This window comes from Anopheles coluzzii, chromosome 3 (assembly GCF_943734685.1).
Source record: "Anopheles coluzzii chromosome 3, AcolN3, whole genome shotgun sequence".
In the NCBI taxonomy this organism is placed as follows: domain Eukaryota; kingdom Metazoa; phylum Arthropoda; class Insecta; order Diptera; family Culicidae; genus Anopheles; species Anopheles coluzzii.
Window position 1 is genome coordinate 47,609,560 of NC_064671.1, and position 21,008 is coordinate 47,630,567.

Here is a 21,008-nt window from a genome sequence, read left to right on the forward strand (position 1 = left end):
TTATGTAAAAAATATCATTTAAATTGATAGCTCAAAAATGTAGTCAAATACCGATTCCAAACCATAATAATGATGGTTTGGCCAATAATGATAAATAATAAAAAATGACAAGATTTGGTATCCTTTCTTTTTCTTTTTTTTCTCGTCTCGTAGTATTTTGCTTTTGTTTCTGTGGAATGTCATCTGTTTACATAGTAAAATAAAACTCAAGTGTTTTAACGTGTTTCATACAGGACAAAACTATTCCTGAATGTTTTACTGATCGTTCCTTAGCTGTTATCCTTTGTTTTGTAACAAAAAAACTGGAAATACAATAAAAAGGGTTGCAGTTGCGTCGTTACAGCGAGAATTCATTTCGATTTTCTTAACTTATTTTGTGTTGATGTTGGTGTATGTGATGGTGTAAGGGGGAGGGTGGTGGTGGTGGTGTTTTTATTTTTTATCTGCAAATGCATATACATCTACGTTTGATGCAAAAGATTGAATCGATCCACGCTTCACACCTTATCTTCTCTTAAACTCTATAGTGTCACAATGCTACGCTTTCGTACTATCTAATATCTGCATATCAGGAGATTGAATTGGTTTTGAATAGAATGTATGTATATAACAACAAAGAACATGGACTACATCCCACTGACTGAAGTAAGAAACCCCTCTTCGTCCCCACCCCCCGTGGCGGGCGATTTATTGCACCTCCGTAACAACCTTCCAGTGCTGTGATTCGAGTGCGGAGTTGCACCGTTCCGCGGTGATGCCCCTTTCCTTCATGTGTCGCGAATCTAAACATACATTAATCTTTCTGTGCTGTATCAGTCCCCCGTCCTTCAGGTGCCACTGCTGGTTCTCCGAATCGTCACAGTACTTCATCAGCACGCTGTTGTACCGTGCGCTGATCGTGAACTTAACCAGCGTTAGGCAGAGATCGAGATGCTTGAGCTCCCCTTTCCTATTAAGTATCCAGTTCTGATTGCCACCGTTGCCGTGACAGCTGTACAGTCCGACCACCGCACCGGCCACATTGCCCAGGCTGTCCAGACAGTACACGCCTTGCCGGATGCTGCCATTGTTGCGGCGTTCCGGTATGCCTAGCTGCGGATACACGTGTTCCAGATACCATCGGAATGGCTTACATTGCAGTTCCTTTCGCAGCTGCAATCGATCGTCGATGTCACCGAACGGAATGTTAGTAGCGAGCGGAACGGCCGCGTAGTAGTACTTCTTGTACTCGTCCATCCACACTTCTGCTGCGCGGCGAGTGTTTTTGGCAAAAATGTTGCCACTCCCCCCACCGGGGAACGTGTAGGGATGGCGCTTGCGGAACACGTGCCCCACCCGGCTGCAGGGTATGATTTCCAGCGAGCCGCCACACTGCCAAACGCGGAAGCTGATTTCTAGATTTTCACCGCCCCAGATGTCCATCTGCGTGTCGTAGGTGCCGAGACGCTCGAAGTACGCCTTATCGATCACGAACAGTCCACCCGCTATCATGGGCGTGCGTATTGGGGCCGTAGGATCGCGCTGTCTCGCTTTACGTTCGGCATTGCTCAGATACTCCCACTTGAACACCAAATTCCAATCAAAGCCGCCGCGCAGATCGGCCGAAGCGCCTATATACTGGAACGTATCCATGCTGATCACATCGATCACCGGGCACACGACACGTGTTGGATCTTCCGCTACACGTGCCAGCAGCGGTTCGAGCCAGTTCACATTACACTCACAGTGGCTGTCGAGGAAGGTGAGCACCTTAGCCGTAGCGGCGGCAGCCCCTGTAACCCGTGATCGTACCAATCCCTCGCGTTTGCTATTTCTTATCAAGCGCACCTTCTGAATCTTGGCCAACTCCTGCCCATCCTCGGGAAAGTCGGAATAGTCATCCACAAGAATTATCTCGTGGATCAGTCTTTCGGGCGAGCGATTGAGCACACTGACCACCGTTCGTAGCAATGTGCTGCGAGCTTCGTTGTGGAACGTAATGATCACACTGGTCGCTGGCAGGTGCGCGATGGTACTGAGATCCGACCAGCTTGAACGGCGGCACATGGCATTGCGAGTGTCCGGCAGCTCGCGGTTGCTCTTCAGCCCATCGCTCGCCTGCTGATTGAAACGGTTCCTTAAGTACGGATCTTCACCCCGTTGCAGACCGCCCTTCTGTATGTAGCTGGCCTCATCAAAATAGTCCCAGGTCATGGGTGGTGCATTGTAGCTAAAGATGCTATTGCTATTGCTGCTATGAAGGTTGTGGCCGTTGCTGATACTGGTGCTGCTGCTACTGCTGCCGACGATGGCAGCATTACTTTCTGCCGCACTCTTCAACACGCTTTGATGTTCGTCGTCGCGATTCGTTAGTGCCTCGCTACCTCCACCAATATAGTGTTCCGAGGCGGAGTGCTTCATTTTACTGCTGCGCAAACGCAGCGCACGATTCCCGTCATTGTGATAGTAGTCGCCCTGGAAATAGTAGATCACCACCACAATCCAGGTGATGGAAACGAGTCCGAACACTTTCACATTTCGTCTCATAGCGTAAGCGTTGTATGATTCAGCTGCTTCGAATGCAGGACAATCGAGCTCATCGATTGGCGCGGGACGATTTCATCCAACGGGGTTACGTCACTTTAGCAGCTTATCGTAGTCGCTCTTCACAATGATCTCAACTAATACCAAGTTTAATGGCATTTTTCACTGATAATACTTTTGTGTTTCATTTCCCCTTTGGATGGCTTAGCCAAAGTTTGGAGAAAAGAGCAACATTTGATGATATCCTCTGAGGAGTTGATTTATCTCTTAATCACTGGAAAGAGAAAACGCAAAAATGTATATATTAGTACAATTGTTGCCATTAATCAACATATAATTCAGTACATATCTAACAAACCATGGTTTCATAAACGCAAATTATCAAACAATTCAACCTTCAGTTAATATGCGCCCGTTTAGTATATTATTAAAAATATGATATAATAAAATAAAATGTAGCTAACAATTCTAACAATTTTTCAATGTTGTGATGTTTTAACTGAAATAACGACAAACACAACACCCCTTATTATTTATTAATCTCCATTAAATAACAAACTTCTACAAAATCTTCTTCATCTTACATGGGGCTATAACCGTGATCAGTCTTAAACAGAGGACGCGCAAACTTTATAGCCAAAAAATTAAAAAAAATTAGACTGTAAAACATTAAAATAATGAATTAAATGCATTTCCTTGTGATTCTCCGCTGACCATTATTTTTTCACCGTGAACTAAGTAAGGGAATCGCAAAGAAATAAATTTAATTTATTAATTCAAGATGTTTTACAGTCTAAATAGTTGGGGAATTAAATATCCTTTCTTTTGGTGAATGATAAGCCATATTCTGATTATAATTTAATATTAATCTGCTATATATAACCCTAAAATTTTACGTTCAATTTCACTCGAGCTGTAACGCGGGCTTAAGGTAACATGTTGTCGTAATAAGGATGAAGATCTGGTTAGTAACCAATCAGAGGTCCTTGAGTCAGAGGGCGTTGTGTTATTGCCTCCTAGCATCGATGAAACCCGAAAAGCTATCTGTCAGCTGAAAAATAACAAGGCACCTGGAACTGACGGCATCGTAGCTGAACTGGTCAAAAATGGAGGTGCCCGACTAGAAGACGAGATTCATCAAATTGTTACTGAGGCATGGGATAGCGAATCGATGCCTTGTGATTGGAATCTCGGCCCCATATACAAGAAGGGAGACAGGTTGAACTGCAATAACTATAGGAGTATTACGGTGTTGAATATCGCCTATAAAATATTCTCCCTGATCTTACGATCCTGAAGGATGTCCCTCACGTCGAAGAGAGCTGAACTATCAAAGTATCAAACTATACTTCTATCATAAACTATGACAAAGTCTCAAAAGCAACCACTGACCAGATCTTCACTATGAGGCAGATCTTGGAGAATACAGACACAACGCATACAATCTCTTCATTGACTTCAAGGCCGCATATGATAGCATAGCCATGGTAAAACTACACCGCGAGCGGCTTCGGACACTCCTGAGGCAAGCCAAGACTACAAAGCGGTTGTAGCGCCGGAGAAGGGCAACAATGTGTCACCTGCGTCTTCCGAGGCATACTTTATCGGCCACTGGTCTAGACTTGCCACTAAAGCATTAAAATTAACAATAACTGAATTGATGGTTTACTCACAATAATATTAGTCAGTCCTGCGTAACGGAAGAAGTTCGGTTAGTATGGGATATGAACACATGACAACATTATTTAGAAATAAATTTTACTAATATTTCATATCGATATTGTTATTGCATCATTTTGACATCAAAACTATTTTAAACAATTTCATGGAAAACATATTCAATATGCATGGCAAATAGCTTCAAAAAGGAATACGGTTTCAATGTATTCAAACATGCCAGATCGCAGCCAGTGCCGTCCGCTGTAAACTAAACGCCGAGCCAACTACCCTAGTCGCAAAATTGAAGATTTCGGACGTCGTGTGGACGTCGTCCACCCGACGTCCACACGACGTCCGGTTTAAGAGGTTACTCGACCAAGCGAACTTTTTTAGACGGGTTTTATGGCAAAAATTGTGGCGGATTTCCCAGGGTTGTTGTATCGAATAGCAGCCACCAAAAATAAATTTTATGGATGGCAAGAAAAAAAATCTTGCCCTCCCCCTTACTCCTTCGGTCGGTAGTTGCGATCACACCAGCTGTTCATATGATAGTGGTGGGAGTGATATCGCTTATCTGCTGTCTTCTTTATCCGTTCTACCAGATCATATACGTTTTCAGTGTCGTCACTTCCCCACCTCCTTCATTATCCCAGCAGTTATTGGCGAATGCTTGACCTTGTGTGAGCGCGCTTGACTTGGGGTTATTGTTTTTTTTCCTTCCCGTTTTTTTGGCTGCTGATGCATTGCGCGTTGGCTAGAGCGCCGTCGTTCGAATCTGGATTTGATCAACGCGCTAGTTGTCGTGTGGATGGAATCGATTTACCGTTCGAGCTATTTTCCGGATCGAATGAATCCATGCTTGGTACTGGTTTTATGTTATTTGTTAGTGCAGTTAGTTGCACCTATGCAAAAAAAAAAATCAAACAAAAGATCATTCAATGCACTAGCCCGCTCATGTTAAGCCAGCCAATGCTTAGTTACAGTCAACGGAAGGTCAAATATTAAAATGAGGGATATCATTGAACACATATTGTCTTTCCATTATTTTTTCTTTAATAATGTACAAACCCTCCAATCTTCTCCCATCCTTCCCTCCCTTCCTCTCTCCCTCCCACCGGATTGAAGGTTAGGATTTACCCACCATGGTTTAACCTTTTAATTCTAATTACCGAGGTCTACTGTTCGGAAGAGAAAAAGGAACGTCTCCCCCGCCTCTCGCTCGATGCTGTAAGCGAGGAGCGACCCGCCCCGGCTTGGCTGACGCACGCATCGCTCGCTTTGCCTGACTTGCTCCTTCTCTCGCCTTTTTTGGAGACGCATCATCGTTGCGGATGGTGCTGCGCGGCCATGTCGCTGCCTGGAGGATGGCATAGAAAGTTGTGTGACGGGCTAGACGCTGTCCTGGCGATTGACGCAGGATGCGTAAGTGGCGTGTATGCTGCATGCATAGTCGATAGCGCTGCGGCTGCGCTCGGGGATTGGCTGAGCCTCAAATGACGGTGATGCAGCCGGTCCTTTCTCGCGCAAAGCTGCACCACGCGTCCCCGCATTTTATGGATGGCTTGGCTAGATTTATGGATGGCTTGGTTGCCCCTCGTTGTCGTGCTATCCGAACACAACACAACAACACGACCGTCCTGCGTTCAAGCCCCGTTTGATCCTAGTGACCCAGGATTGCCTATCTCGCTATGGGTAAACTAATTAGTAACAGGTCACGTCAACTCGTACGACTTAGCAACATGCTCGCCATGAGTTCAAGCCTCGTATGGACTGTCTATCGTAGCAACGGATAACTATCCGGCATGACCGCGTAGGTCGTTGCGCCAATAAGAAGAAAGGAGTGGCTGAGGCAGACAGAAAAGCAATGGATACTGTGTCAAATAAGAAAAAGATGAAGAAGCTTTGTACGATCCGCAGCTAATAAGATTGATGTGGACAATGTGGACAATACAGAAGTTCTTCCTTCTTCGACTTACAAAAAATGCATGTTGCTCCCTTTCTGTGTGTCCTCCCCGTTTCTGTATGGGAGTTCGCTTCGTTCTCCTCCCCCTTTGTTTAGAACCCATCGTCGCTTCGGAACAGTGAACGCTATTACACGCAATTCCCGCTTTCATCTTCTCATCTCACCTCTTCGACTATCACCCTTCCTGCTCCTCCGCTTCCTTGCGCTCTTGTTAGCTACCCATTTATTTACTCCCTATCCCCTTCTTTTCTTCCCATTCCTTTTCTTTGGTATTGCTGTTCAATAATGCTAGCATAGTTTAGAATAACAAATGTAAACTGTATTTGCCGTAAGCCTTAAGGCAAACAATAGTGAGGTGCGGGCAGGGGCGGATTAACCAGAGGCCAAACCAAACTAAGCGGCCGAGTGAGGTCCCGAGGAAAGGATCCTTCGTAATCCTTCTTTGTCGAAACCATCCGTAAATGATCCAGTTCATTCGTGTCGACTCGAACTTCTGTCGACTCGTTGCACTCACGGGTCGGATTGGCGCTTGCCGAACTACTTAGCGCACTCACTGACCACATACTAGCGCTTAATGGAACCACTTGGACGATTGCAGCCCGTGGCCGATAAGACCCCACAGCTCCCTGCCATCTCCCTGCTCTCTTTGTTGTACAGGTTATTTCGCCATCCCCCACGTACCGAGGCCGCGTGCAGCATTGCAAGCTCATAGCCTCCCGTACAAATTTTCTTCTTCTTCTTTGACGTAACGAACTATGCTGTAGACAGGGTTGAAACGACTTCTTAACCTTACTCAAATCACGATATCGGATAGTCGGTTCTTGCTATCTGGAGAATGGTCCGGATAAGAATCGATCTCGTCCGGTCTCGTAGCAACCGGTCTCATCACAGCATGCGTTCAATGAGTCAGGCGCTGGTCGAAGAGAGCACCAGAGTGACGATGAAAAGATTGCAGCAGATTGCCGTTTGGTTTAAAGGGTATACAACATGCGGCATTTAATTGTTGCTCGACCGCATAAAAAGTTTACCAAAATATGTCCCAAATCTACAAACATCATAATACTGTGTTTGTGGTTGTGTTAGTCACAAAACGCTTTAGGTGCAGTGTGGCACATAAACGTGCACGAATTGGTACATCATTTGGTGTGCCAGATCCATTGAATCTAACAATTTACCCTTTAATTAACTTAACTTCCTTTAACGCATCAAGAGGATTCGCAGCCAATGTCACGCACGGGAAAAACAAGGACAAAGAAAACTCCCTCACGTGCGAGAAAGAGCAGCAACAACCACAGATTTGCGCCAATAACTTGGTGAGAAAGCGACGGAACATCATCGCCTGTGAGCGAGAGTGAAACAGAAGTCATAACCATAATCTTCCCACCCATAATCAACAACTATAATTCGTGTGTGTGTGTGTTCGCCCCATACAAATGGCATAATTTTTATTTTCGCTTGGTCGAAAATCGCGGCGAAAACCCGATTTTGCGGCTGGGGCATATGAACAGCTGGTGTGATCGCAACTACCGACCGAAGGAGTAAGGGGAAGGGCAAGATTTTTTTTTCTTGCCATCCATAAAATTTTTTTTTTGTGGCTGCTATTCGTTACAACAACCCTGGGAAATCCGCCACAATTTTTGCCATAAAACCCGTCTAAAAAAGTTCGCTTGGTCGAGTAACCTCTTAAACCGGACGTCGTGTGGACGTCGGGTGGACGTCCACACGACGTCCACACGACGTCCGAAAACTTCAATTTTGCGACTAGGGGAACGATTTTTTAATTTCATTTAGACCTCACTTGCGCTATCGCCAAATAGATGGCGCTATACACGGGGGACAATTTGTTTTGGTTTGGCGATTTAAAAAATATCGTACGTTTTACTACAATTTTATTTATTCTAATTATTATAAAAAGGATAAAGACAACTGTTACAGTATCAGCGAAATCGAACTAAGTCCAAAGAAAGAAAAAAAGAATCACCTAACTCTAAAATAACAATCGCTTATTTTAACATGTTCTTTGACTAAATTACACAAATCGATTTGCAATTCTTCTTTAAAATATACAAATTATGATAGCAGTACGCATCATTCTACACTTTCCGTATATAAATGACAAAATTTTGGATAAGTAAAAGGGACATCAAAAGTAAAGACACGTTGCTCGGTACGATCCGAAATAGCGAACCATGACATTATGCCATGGGGGACCATGGCATGTATTTTCAACATATTCGGTGAGAGGGGCTCCAAAGGTGCAAAATATATGGACATTATTGGGAAAGGAATGGAACAAATAAAAGACCTTGAGCAATTTTGACGCCTAATGGAAAAGTAGATAAAAGCTAAGGGTTGAAATTAAACATTTGCTGTGGTTTGGGTCATCTTTATAGCTACAACAACATATTGAACATAGTGGCATTTATGAAATTGGCAGTTTTATTGCCCAAAAACTGTTTGTTAATTGGATAATTAATGATCTCGTAACATTGGGTTAGCTTTTAATGCATAGCTAATTAGATAACCAAATTCGATACTGATAAATAAGTTATACGAAAAATTAAAAGCTTACATATAAATCAACTGAAAAATTAATGGTTTTAAATTGAAGTTATATTAAAACAAATATACAATCTACAGCAAATATACATTCATAGAAAAAAAACATAAAAAACCATGCAAAATAATGTAATCTTATAACTTTAAACACAGAGCTACATTAATGAAACCGTGTTTCTTCTCTGCACGTGGAAAATATCAACTCATACGTGGTACATTTAATCAATGGTTGTTCATAAAACCACGAACCATACAAAAGCAAATCTGAAGAATTGCTGGAGCATTACCATTCCAGCACAGTTGAGAAACAGATCGTTTCATGCCCTTGCTGCTCAATCAATGTGCTCAATATGGTGGAAGCCACGCTATGCCTCAGGTACCCTTATTTGTGCGACGAAAGAGATGCATTAGAGAAGTCAAGGTGATTACTTTATGAAAAGAGCCGACAGTCACATATAATTTCGAAACAAGGTCTCCGTTCATTCTGATCGTAGAAAGAATAATTAAAAAAGATCAGCATAATTGAAACCCCTTTAAGAAAATAAAATATATTTGTGAGTTGTATTTAAAAGGATGGCTGGAAATAGTTCAACCTTGGTCAGATAATAATAATAATGATATTTGTAAAGAGAGTACTAATCTCATTTTTTGTGAATAGATTAGCATATTAGATTGCGATATCATAATAGAATGTACACACTCCCTAAAATCAGACGACACACATGCTTACTAGTTTAATCTCGAAGACGGCGAAACTAAAACTAAACAACCTAACCAAAATACTTGCAATACTACTTTCACTTCCCTTGCGGTAAGAGCACATTTCGTACTTCAATGTTCATGATCATGCACCGCACATAGTTGATGGGATTAGCCTTTCATTTTCACCAAATGGTATGCACTTCAAGCCGAAGAAAACCCATCTTCTGCGTTCAATTGAATTTCCAGCAAACGGAGCAAACGGTGCCGGTGTTATAAGGTAACCCATTCCTTAGCCTTTCACCGGGCACTCGGCGGAGCGTCTTAGCACATTGTCGAAACGGTGAAGCTGTGTTATCCAATGTGAAGATCGTTGGATAATCGTGAGAATCCGGATACCCCAACTATGGTGCTAGGTAGGTTAATTTCCCTCGGTTTGTGTAACCGACCGATATCTTTTGGCCTTACGGGTTCAGCTTTCCGTTGCAGCAACTTTCATTTTTCTGCTATTTTTAATTTGATAGTCGGTCAATTTTGCATGTAAATTAGTAAGGCACGAGTCACCGCTATACTTCGCCAAAACGCGTGTTCGAATAAATAAATTCAAAATGGCTTAAGAGGAAGCGTACAATATGTATTAGTTTTTTGTAGGATAAGCTATTACAACCGATCACAAACCTAATTCAAATCGCTAATGTGAACAATTTTTTTAAATTTGTTACTAACGTCCAGTCCGCATTGGTTATACACATTTTTCACAGTTAAAGTATATTTCGAATCATCACATTTGAACGATGTTGTTGAACTCTATCAGTAATTCATTTCACACAACAAAGTTCAATGCACATGAACAAAATGCAGTATAGCTATCCCGAATGCACGATCCTTCAGGACATGAACAAGATATAAATACACTTTTACACTTAAAAAAACAAACTATTATTTGTGTATCTAAAAAGATAACTCTAAGTTGTACCACACATCGTTTCTATTTTTTCTTAATGCACGCTTCTTCATCACCACGCTTACGTTCACAATTCGTCCAGGATGCGCTGTATGCAAGATCAGCACTGATCAGCTGGTAAATGCATAAACAAACCGTGGAAAACTATCTTACCGCGCAAAGGAGGCTCAGAACCGTCGCTTACTACGAGTGTATGACACGATGTAATTGTATTCATCCGAATTGACGATCGCTGCTGAACATCACGTCTCGCGACGGCTACCCTTTTCTCTCGCTGATGCAGCTGATGGATGCTGCTGTTGTTCGTGGCCTTCACTGTTGTCTACTGTTTGCGGTACTGCATGCGCTCGCATCTTCTGGATGCGGAATTGAATCCTCTCGCGTAATCCCATTCGCTCATTCCATCTCTTTTCACCTCGAGTCGCACACAGCTTTCCACTCTTTTCGCTCTGTTGTTTATCTTTTTCTCCGTTCCTCGTACGCAACAACGGCATAATCTCACCGCGGTCACATTCAATGGTTTGTGGCATGTACCGTGCGGTAAGTATCTATTGCATTAAGGAGGGGGGAGGGGGAGGAGATAACTACATCATCGATGGCTATTGTTTTACGTTCCACTTCGTAATCTTCGGCTGGCTGCGCGCAGACACGGAGAGGAAAAACGAACCGCCGTACAGACAGCGCAAAATATAATGGGGGAAAATGAAACTAAAGTGAATCACTTTTTTCACACCGGCCCAGGCCCAGGCGGAAGGAAGCAAACTAAATAAATAAATATATACATATATATTTCCCTCTTTTCAAGATTCTTCGCGGATGCATCCACTGCACACCATTTACCCCTCCATGAGCCCGAGCACGTAAACAACGTTTTTGCTGTGCCAACTTGACTGTTCATGCTTACCTGTTTCTTCGTTCCTGCTTTCTCGCTACACGGGCAGCATACACACTGTTGTGCAAATTTGTGCACACGCTCTGACTAACGCATCTCTAGCCACCAAGTCCTCTGTGCATAGATGGATGCGAATGGATGCACTGCACCGCGCGCACCCTTCCACAGTAACGAACGCAAACCGCGCGCGAGTAGGCGCAATGAGAAAAGGTAATGAGAGAGAGAGAACAAAAAGAAACCAACGAAAGAAACAAACAGCAGCCGCCGTTCGCTCGCTCGCTTTTTGCGAAAACACGGGGTACGACGACCAGCGGAGGGTGCAGCAATAATAAGCAGGTCCCTTTTCTTGCCTTTACGGGCCCAGCACGATAGTGGTGGCACTGATGCTCAATCGCTCGGTAAGCAAATTTCGTGATTCAAACTGGTTGATGAACGGGGTAATGGCGAGAACGTAGTCCATCGCCACCCGCGAATGGTCCAACACAACTGGTAGGTTCCACTCCTATTCGCCTGCATGTAACACGCACATTTTCCACTCCAAAAACCAAAAGCTTCAACAATATTTCACTTCAGCTTACATTCGCCAGATTTTCTGCGGACAGGCCCCCACATCCAACCCACACTGGTTCAGTTGTGCTGTTTGGCCACACTCACGAAGAGATCCACCGTTTGTCATTACATTCGATTTGATTATTTTTGCATCTGCAAATTGGACTTCGTTCACCGAGAAACGTACAGCGTTTCACACAGGGGTTGAAAAACCCACCCCGACTACATTACAACTGATCCACCGGCCGTCCGAAATTGTTCGTCCTACTACGCTTGCGTCCGGAAGAATCGATATCATGAATACACTGAATACTCTTACGTCTGCCTCTTCCATTCTCTCGCTCTCCTGATTGTGCTACCCCTTGCACTCCGAGCACAGCAATCGACAGAACCGCACCGTTGTTTGTGGTCTTTTCCGTTACGTGCATTTCCAATTAAAATGTGACATATTCACCCACTAAACGTATGCATTTAAATTAACCTTCTTTTCCGTTCAAATCTCTACCTACCGCATCCATTCGAACGGGCGTACCACGATGCTTCAAAAGCTGCCACCACCACCGATTGTATCTGACTATTTTTCCGTCACCATTGTTGAGCAGCACCGAACCGGACGGCCAACATCCGGGGCGGTAGCAGTTGGCCAGCACAGCATGGTAATGAATCTAGCGCACAGAGCGGGCGCGCTCTGTTTTGCTCCACAAATTTTTACTTTCACTTTTATCTCGCGCTTGTGCAAAACTCGGCAAAGTGCATTGTATACAAACTTCTGTTTAAAATTAGGGTACGGCTAAATTCACCATTTGCGAAGGTAGGATCATTTGGGGAGTTTGTCAAGAATCCTCCGACAAACGAATTCTACTTGCTGATCAGAAACAGATTTGTGTTTTGTTGTCAGAAAAGTTGTCCGGACAAAACATTCCCTGAATCGAAGCAATGTATAAATGAAAATACATAATGTCCCTGTCCGGATCGTAATTTTGTCCAATATTTATTACGGTGTTCATCATCAGTTCCCAAACAAAAAAACCCTAACAAAATCCGACAGTTTATGTGGTCGTCAAAGTCACGCACTGGACCAACCTCCTGTTTGCACATTTTGACAGTGTACGACCCGCTTGACATTTCGAATGCAATTTTCGCATGACAAAGTAGGAAGAGAGAAGAAAAAAACACAGCAAAATCTACTTTTCTTCTGAATACACAACAGTGATTATTATACCCATACAAAGAGGAAGGTCGCAGCAGAAGCAGTAAATTGATTAGTTTTATTTGGTGGCATACTTTGGTGTGGTGGATCGCATTCGCAGCTATCCCTATTATTGCTCCGTAATTTTCGTATTCCGGAACGGTGACGCATATTCGGATGGCTATCAACCAAAACACAACCGATTCGTCGTTCCAAAGCTCTGGGAATGGTGGCAGTAGTTCAGCTACTGCCTTGCGTGTGCTGCTTGAGCAATTGCTGCTCCAAAGCGTCAACAATGGTGATGCAAACTTTCTCACCGAGGTCGAATATCAGAAAATTTGCGAATACATCGTGGTCCTGCTCGTGGGCGATCAAATCGATGCGACGACCAAGCAAGAAATTCGCAGCCTTCGTTCGCTAGCCGACAAAATTACCAAGCAATTCCAGCAGCTGATTGAGCGGAAGGCGTTCCGCGAACTGGTGAAGGATTGCCTCGAAAAGATGTACACGGCCGATGCACTGTCGGTGAAAAAACTCCCCTCGCCGTTTGCCACGATCATGCTGGCGCTCATGGATCCCCAACAGGGCGTTGCGTGGATTCTTTCCAAGAACATGATCGACGAACATATCAGAAAAATTCTCACCGTTTTCATTGACTGGCTGTGTAAGATAAATTTTGCACCAAATTTGAACGTTTGGATCGTACAAATGGTGGAAGGGTTGATGGTAAGTTGGTAGCATCGTGTGTGATGTTAAACACTCATTCGCATGCATGTGTCTCTAATGGGGATCTCTTGCAGGCGAAGGGCCGAACCAATTGCATTTTAAGTGTGCGGAAGGATAAGCTGAAGCAATGCAAGGAAGTGATGCAGCTTCCGCTCTATCAGCAGCAGGTCGGGCCAGTGATCAATTGTTTGGAAGCTTGCGGAGACTTGCAACTGGTAAACACCGCCTGCTATTTGAAAATGAGAGCTTCGCGATTAATCGAATGTTGACTAATTTCGCAGGATAATAGTCGTTTAAGCTACTCCTGCACCGAGCGTTACGATAACGCTTTGGACGCTGACAATAGTTTGACCCGTTCGAATGCCCGTGTAGGATTGGTTAATTTGGGTAATACTTGCTACATGAACAGCGTAGTGCAAGCTTTGGCGATGACCAAACAGTCAGTAAACCCATTTCTATCAAGAAACCTTCCCATATGTCGTACGATGTATGTATTTTACTTTATTTTATTATTTTTTAGATTTTGCACGGAAGTTTTGCTGAAGCAAATCGACGCACCGCCATTCTCCGAAATTCAACAGCTGCTGGCTCTTTTGATTCATTCGCGACGGCCTGAATTGACCCCGCGTGCGGTACTCGCCTCGACTAGGCCACCCGGTTTCGCGCCAGGCTATCAGCAGGATTCCTCCGAGTTTCTAAGCTATTTGTTAGATCGATTGCATGAGCAGGAGAAAAAGATTTTAAATGGCAATGTTACTCAGCAGCATAACACTTCGGCGCTGATTTCACCGAACGGCAGCGGAACAATTGCCACCAACAGCACCAAAACGCTGGTGCAGAAAACCTTCGAAGGACAGCTGTCCGTTGGCTGTTTGTGTACGGTTTGCAACAGCACGAACCACACTACCGAGACGTTCCGTTCGCTCGATTTGTCCTTTCCGGAGGATAGTGATCTGTCGGCCGCCGGCGATGGTACGCATTCTGTACAGAAACTGCTCGACTATTTCTGCTCTTCCGAGAAGCTGGTGGGCGAGAACCAGTACTTCTGCGATCGCTGCCGGCAGCTGCGCGATTGCGAACGTTCCGTGACCGTTGCCGTACCGCCTCAAAACCTTATTCTGACGATCAAGCACTTCCGGTACGACCAGAGCCGCAACTTGCGGGCGAAGCTGATGAACAAAATTCTGCACAACGAGGACATTTCGCTTACCATCACGGATGAGGCAGGCCACTGTCGCCAGCTGCACTACCGCAACTACGCGGTTGTAGTGCACTACGGTACAAGCATGGACTCGGGCCACTATTACACTTACGCACAGGATGGTACGGGAACGTGGTTCAAGTTTAACGACAACTATGTAACGGAATGCACCACCAGCGAGCTGCAAAACATACCGAGCCCCAACACTCCGTACATTTTGTTCTACCAACTGGTCACGAACAACGCGTCGGAAGCCACGGAAGCCGCCGCAAGCAGTGCGGACCAACCGATCGGATCATCGTATGGCGAAATCAGCGGTGGAATGAACGAAAGCTTTCCGGCACTGAACGAATTGCCCATTCGGCTGCAGGAGTTTGTGCGCGATGACAATCTCCTGTACCACCGGGAAGTGCAGGAGCAACGGGACAAAAAAGCCTCCAAGCTACCGCTGCTATCATTCGGCGGAAGTGGAGGCAATCGACGCCAGTCAGACGATTACGACGATCCTCCACCAAGCTCGTGCGGCAGCAAATGGCTCCAGTCGTCGAATAATTTTATCTTTTAAAAGCCCTAACAGCGTTGCGTTTTGCGAAGATGTACGATCTTTGGTCCATGCTCTTACACCTTCCATTATTTCCTATTATTTGACAATTATAATGGCTGACATGGAACATGCGATGGATCATTAGCAGTCGTTACTCAATTAAAAAAAACTTTGAAACGGTGTTGAATCGGTGTTGTGTGTGTGTTTATTCATTGTAGCTCCATTCCGAAACTTCGTTGGTCTAAAACCAGTGCTCTCCAACCTGTGATCCGCAGACCACAAGTCCGCGGAGGAATTTATTTTTGAAAAAGATAGGCTTATTACTTTTCATATTGTGCATTCTCAATTGAATTCCACAATTAAGATTTAATTTTTCACAGATATATCTAGATAAGATATAAGGTTGGACAGCACTGGTCTAAAAGATTCGTGTAGAATTTGCCGAAGATTTCCGAAAATGTATTACACAGCACATTGAGTAGAGCCCTTAAGTAAAATGTAGAAATATTTGAGATAATCTTTCTTGAAAATGTGCGCAGAAAATCAACGATGGCAAAATGTAAAATTACGATTCATTTTTCCTGTAATCTATGCAAAGGTAATAGATTTTCCTGATACTGATATGTTAGATTACTTTTATAGTGGTGCATTTATTGTTAAATGCTGATGCTTTTCAATAACGTTGTAGTTTTATAGGCAAGATAATTATGGCATTTTTTAGTATGGGCGAGATTCACAAAGCGAGACTGTGGTAAAATAACATTTATTCATTGCTCATTTTACCAACAAAATGAGTAAAACTTTGATGAAAATACTGTTGGAATCCAAAATTCGCTCACTTGACGACGGATACTGTTGGCTAGCAATCCTGTCAGTTCGGCCTACTCCGTACCAAAACAGAAACAACAATTACGTTCTCCTTCTTGGCGCAGCTGTCAAAATGGTATCATTTTGAAATTGGTATATTCTTGGGAGCACATCTACCAGCAGCATAGATTAATAGTTTGCAGTGTAATATTGGAGCATTAGGATATTGGCACAGTCGTCGGGCAGCAGATCGTAATCGTGACAAACGGATGCATCCGATGCTTTCGCTGAAGTTGTTGTGAAAAGTGTTTTTGCTCCTGCACTGCACATCATACCGCAGTCTTGAGGTCAACGTGACGTGGGTGCACGTTGAATCCGGTTCTCTGTAACATTTAGGGTTGTGATAAATTTAAAACGAGTAAAAAGAGCGAAAACATCCACCAGTAGCAAAACGATGGGCAAATCGTCGCAAGTTGCTGTGGATCATGATAGCAGCAGTGATCGCATAACAGCTCGCGTTGGATCGCGCACCAAGGTAATGTTAGGCAAAACAACAGTTTTTTTTGTTGCTTTTATCGTATTGTAGTAGTAAACGCACATTTAATGTATCCATTTTAATTAACTTCCCTTGAACAGAAAGCGAAAGTAGTGTTCGATCCTTCGGATCATCATGTGCCGCGGAAGCGCAACCGTCGCGGCGAAAACGATGTTGCTGCAACGGGAACACCCAAATCGGAATCAAACCGTACAGCAACGCCCTCATCGCCTTCGCCCACCGATGGTTCGAGCAATCATAATCAGATGCCAACCACAACACCACCAGCAACAGTAGCAGCAGCACCAGCAGCAACAGCAGCAGCGGCAGCGATACCAGCCGCTGGGCAGCGTGGCACGGCATCGACCTCGTCGTACCGTGCATGTCAGAAATGTGGACGAAGTGGTCCGGGCCGAATGCCTCGCAAAACACCCACAACAGCCTGGACCTGTTCTGCGTGTCTTGTAAATAAGACAGAAAGCAAAACGGTCAGCGCCACCACCACCACCAAACAGCAGGTGCAAGCGGAAAAGCGTACCAACAAACCACGCAGTGGCCGCGGAACTACGGAAGAAGAGGAAGAAGATGATGATATTCACGACGCGCAGGAAGAAGAGGACTTGGATGAAGAAGACAATAAGCAGCAGCATGATTTCGCCGGATTCAGCGAGATGGAACTCGGTGGCCATGTGGGGAATGTGAATACTGCATTGACAGATGAAAGGCTGTCGGTTCCAATTAAACACGAGCTTAGCACGGACAGTGACGACGGGCAGACGAGCGAGCTGCACAAACGCACTTCCGCAGGCCCAGCGACAAAAGGTGGCCAAAGCGATGACGACGAAGAAGGTACCGATGAGTCTAGGAAAGAAATACGTTACTGGACCTGCGACGACGTTTGCCGCTTCTTTAGCAAACATTGTAAGGCATGGGGTGATATCTTTCAAGAACAGGTAAGACGCCTTGCAGCAGCGGCTGATTAGAAAGGCAATGCGATACTAAACCCAACATCTGTGCCCGTTTACGTATTGCAGGAAATCGATGGCCCTTCGTTGCTTTTGATGCGTAAAACCGATGTACTGTCTCGGTTCGGTCTGAAACTCGGTCCGGCAATGGAGCTGTATCAACGGATCGTAGCCCTGCAGAACGGAGACAGAGACATAGTCGATGTGCGGCTTACATGGATTTGAAGCAACGTTGTGGATGTGCTGTCGCTCGCTGATCATCTACGTATCGTGTAAAGCGTATCATCTGCTCTAGAAATTATAATGTTTGGTACAGTTTGAGCGTAAAGTAGAGATGTATTGTTTATCCAGCAAACAACGTAGAATTGCAACTACGAGATCCGTAGCCAGGCCTGTGCTCATTTGTTTGGGAACTGCGTTTTGATAATAAGGAACAATAAACACAAAAAGTAATGATCGAAGCATGCTGTTCTCATCTATGTTACACACTTCAAGATGACTATTTGTTGTTGAGCGGGAAGGTGAGTACACAGTTTATTTGCTGATAAAATATAGGAATAACAAATAATTTTGCAACAATTGATGTTAAGGTAACTATTTCCAAGGTATTTTATTTCTCGTATGCACTAGTACAAAATCTGATATAATTTGCTTAAAACATACGAATAAACTCCAATGGCAGGTAAACGAGAACAGATCTATGACACCAGCAGCACAGAATCAAACCAAAATTCATAGCTAAAGGATGGGATAGCAAAGGGACCTTGGAATGTGTATAGCAGCAACAGAAAAGCTAACAGTTATTTTCGTTGATTTCAAACGTTCCTAGTCGCCGTGAATTAATGAAAATGCCCGTACGGGAAGATAACATTCATGCTTACATGATATCAGGATGCTCTCCGGAAGCATTCTCTCCTTGCCAGGATTGTGTCTCTCTTGGATTGGGATGTGAACATATCTTTACAACCTACAACCTCCAGGCGAAAGATTCTGCGCAGGTACCTCTCCCATGTTGGCTATCGTTATTAACCGAATTTAATGTAGCAAAAAAACAAACCCACACACATCTTGTGCGTAGTCAGTTACATGGAACGATTTTCCGATATACGTCATTTTTAGCTTTTGCTAAGATTTAACTATTACCAACCGTTTATACTTATTCTGCCATTTGCGGTATACTGTGCTGTAAGAATCGTATTTCATTAACGTAACTGTTGATACTTAATTTGAGTGAATCGAAGGCGAACACAAATATGGGACGAAATATCCATGTGCCAAACTATCGCGATAGCAGCACACGCAATGGGCCAAATAACAATTGAGGTGTTTCTTTAATGGTACTGGTTTGCCACTTTCTACCGTGAGTGATACACAGTATGAGGCGTTTTGAGTCTGCATTATTTATTCATTCTTATATGTTATCCCAAAAAAAAAATGGTGTCAGAATACCGTGAACGCATCAGAGCTTGCATCCCGAGCAGAACTGCATCTCATCCGGAAAGCCCACCACCCAGCCTTACCGTCTGCTGCACTAACGCACTAACAACGCCACTGCTTGCTAAAGGATTTTGCGGAAAAAGTAAACAATCAAAATGGCCGTCGGGAGAGTGGCTGGTACGGGGAACATCGGGTACTCTTCAAACTACCGGACTGGAGGTGATGCTTTACTTTGTGATTGCTTGGCCTGTTCTGTTTCTGCAAAATGCTAAATACCATTTTCTTTCTTCTCAAATGTATCTTCCTTTCCCCTCCTACACACGTTGGTTTGCTCAATGCGCTCAACATTGCTAAACGCATCCAGGGCGGTCCTACCATGGCGGGATAAATGAGGAAATCATATGGATTAGCATCGGGATGGCGGTCACCATCGCCATCCTAATCACGTTAGCATTGATTTATCTTGCATACGAAAAGTGTCAAAAGCGACGGCAGCGCTACATACAAGCGTGAAAAGTAGGCAACGGTATGTGCCGTGTGCCAGTCCCCGATAAGATCCCCCCGCAGTATGAAGAGATGTAGAGAGCAGCAGCAACACCGTTCATCAATACCAAAAACCAGCAACGTAGCTTAGACAAAAGGATGAGAGAAAAAAAGCATAACCAAAACCACATAGCAATTCTCTACCACCACTAATGGACCAAACTAATTAAAAAAGAATGCCTCTTTACGGAAGCACTTAAATAAAGTCATAAGTATAAGGACAACAAATTTAAAGAAAAACAGGCAAAACAAAAAAAAAACACCCGTAGCTAAAAAGCGCCACCCTTCAGTGGGTGTGATTAAATCAAACGAAACCTAATGCCAAACACTTTTTAAAAACCATATATGTATACATTTATATACTTAAACAACAGCAAAACGATCGATTTATTCGTTGAGCTCAAACTCCACACAATGAGTAGTGTGTGTATGTGTAAAATCCTTTTGTCGCGAGATGACTGCATAGAAGCACCTGAAGAGGATTTATTTACTTACTTAGTTTTTGGCACGCGGTCATAAAGCAAGCGCACCCGCAATTGTTACAAAACGTAAATTTATACGCGTTTTACTGTTTTACCGTAAGGCAGAGCCTAATTTACCAAGTACTATTTGGCCGGTTTTACCGGAAGGCTGGGAGCCAAACGAACGGGAGGCGGATGCGAAGCATGAACTGGAATAAAATCAAATAGTTTATTTTTAAATAAAATCGTTTCGCAGCCAAGTTAAAGTACTGAACGCATAAACAAAAAAGCACGTTTCACATTACATAAAAACAATGGACATTTTGAGCCTTTGCAAAAAAAACTGTTGTGCAACGGTTGAACCCTGTTTTATAAGTCTAGCACCAATAGATTCATCCGTCGTCCACGAAACTAGAGAACCATAACGTTAAAAATACAAAGAAAACAATTAAACACAGACGATTTTCACCAAAGAAATATTAAACAAACAGAACAACTGTAGGTAATCTCAAAACAGTTTAAAAAAAATGAAAGAAGCAAACCAAACAAATAGACACCAACCAGAGTTTTCCCACAATAATGCATACCACTATCCCCCCCCCCCCCCCCCCCCATTAACCTCTTCGTACTTCATTTTCGATGTGGTTCCATGTTAGCATTAATGAACGTTTATTTCTTGTTTAATACACTGAACAAGTAGATGTTTAATACTCTGAACAAAAGCCATGCGCAGCCCAAGGTTACAAAAATACAGGAAGAATGGGAAATAAAATAAATTAGGAAAAGAAGGCG

At 43.8% G+C, this 21,008-nt stretch overlaps 4 protein-coding genes and 1 long non-coding RNA gene across 7 annotated transcripts; 4 read left to right on the plus strand and 1 right to left on the minus strand.

Annotated features, from left to right (window-relative positions):
- Window positions 1-224: 224 nt before the first annotated feature.
- LOC120956519 (polypeptide N-acetylgalactosaminyltransferase 2) lies at window positions 225-12,592 on the minus strand. Of its 3 annotated transcripts, none has more exons than XM_040378027.2 (2): window positions 12,318-12,592; window positions 225-2,797 (listed from the first exon to the last, which is right to left on the minus strand). In XM_040378027.2, exon 2 carries the CDS (start codon window positions 2,524-2,526, stop codon window positions 688-690), a length of 1,839 nt encoding a protein of 612 aa, XP_040233961.2. In that variant the 5' UTR covers window positions 2,527-2,797; window positions 12,318-12,592; the 3' UTR covers window positions 225-687. The 3 variants fall into 3 exon arrangements, with proteins under 3 accessions (XP_040233961.2, XP_049464366.1, XP_040233959.2); XM_049608409.1 differs by lacking the exon at window positions 12,318-12,592 and adding an exon at window positions 11,272-11,838; XM_040378025.2 differs by lacking the exon at window positions 12,318-12,592 and adding an exon at window positions 10,521-11,065.
- LOC120956521 (uncharacterized) lies at window positions 11,647-12,288 on the plus strand. Its single transcript, XR_005751858.2, has 2 exons — window positions 11,647-11,748; window positions 11,833-12,288. It is a non-coding gene; the product is annotated as an uncharacterized LOC120956521 (long non-coding RNA).
- A 353-nt stretch (window positions 12,593-12,945) lies between the features above and the next one.
- On the plus strand, window positions 12,946-15,655 carry LOC120956518 (ubiquitin carboxyl-terminal hydrolase 35). The gene is made up of 4 exons (XM_040378024.2): window positions 12,946-13,723; window positions 13,798-13,938; window positions 14,005-14,162; window positions 14,244-15,655. The coding sequence occupies exons 1-4, from the start codon at window positions 13,175-13,177 to the stop codon at window positions 15,487-15,489; spliced, it is 2,094 nt and encodes a 697-aa protein (XP_040233958.2). The 5' UTR covers window positions 12,946-13,174; the 3' UTR covers window positions 15,490-15,655.
- A 731-nt stretch (window positions 15,656-16,386) lies between these two features.
- On the plus strand, window positions 16,387-18,236 carry LOC120958989 (scm-like with four MBT domains protein 1). The gene is made up of 3 exons (XM_040382090.2): window positions 16,387-16,810; window positions 16,912-17,763; window positions 17,845-18,236. Exons 1-3 carry the CDS (start codon window positions 16,730-16,732, stop codon window positions 17,998-18,000), a joined length of 1,089 nt encoding a protein of 362 aa, XP_040238024.2. The 5' UTR covers window positions 16,387-16,729; the 3' UTR covers window positions 18,001-18,236.
- A 27-nt stretch (window positions 18,237-18,263) lies between these two features.
- Window positions 18,264-20,069, plus strand: LOC120955295 (uncharacterized). The gene is made up of 4 exons (XM_040376016.2): window positions 18,264-18,365; window positions 18,458-19,135; window positions 19,220-19,431; window positions 19,577-20,069. Exons 3-4 carry the CDS (start codon window positions 19,368-19,370, stop codon window positions 19,723-19,725), a joined length of 213 nt encoding a protein of 70 aa, XP_040231950.1. The 5' UTR covers window positions 18,264-18,365; window positions 18,458-19,135; window positions 19,220-19,367; the 3' UTR covers window positions 19,726-20,069.
- Window positions 20,070-21,008: the final 939 nt, after the last annotated feature.

What these genes read in the sequence shown, in the direction of transcription:
- LOC120956519 (XM_040378027.2), bottom strand. Translation starts at nt 2,526, where the DNA reads ATGAGACGAAATGTGAAAGTGTTCGGACTCGTTTCCATCACCTGGATT.
- LOC120955295 (XM_040376016.2), top strand. Translation starts at nt 19,368, where the DNA reads ATGGCCGTCGGGAGAGTGGCTGGTACGGGGAACATCGGGTACTCTTCA. An exon ending in TTCAAACTACCGGACTGGAG is followed by an intron (nt 19,432 to 19,576) that starts GTGATGCTTTAC and finishes AAACGCATCCAG; the next exon opens with GGCGGTCCTACCATGGCGGG.
- LOC120956518 (XM_040378024.2), top strand. Translation starts at nt 13,175, where the DNA reads ATGGCTATCAACCAAAACACAACCGATTCGTCGTTCCAAAGCTCTGGG. An exon ending in AAATGGTGGAAGGGTTGATG is followed by an intron (nt 13,724 to 13,797) that starts GTAAGTTGGTAG and finishes GATCTCTTGCAG; the next exon opens with GCGAAGGGCCGAACCAATTG. An exon ending in GCTTTGGCGATGACCAAACA is followed by an intron (nt 14,163 to 14,243) that starts GTCAGTAAACCC and finishes ATTATTTTTTAG; the next exon opens with ATTTTGCACGGAAGTTTTGC.
- LOC120958989 (XM_040382090.2), top strand. Translation starts at nt 16,730, where the DNA reads ATGGGCAAATCGTCGCAAGTTGCTGTGGATCATGATAGCAGCAGTGAT. An exon ending in GCGTTGGATCGCGCACCAAG is followed by an intron (nt 16,811 to 16,911) that starts GTAATGTTAGGC and finishes TCCCTTGAACAG; the next exon opens with AAAGCGAAAGTAGTGTTCGA. An exon ending in GTGATATCTTTCAAGAACAG is followed by an intron (nt 17,764 to 17,844) that starts GTAAGACGCCTT and finishes TACGTATTGCAG; the next exon opens with GAAATCGATGGCCCTTCGTT.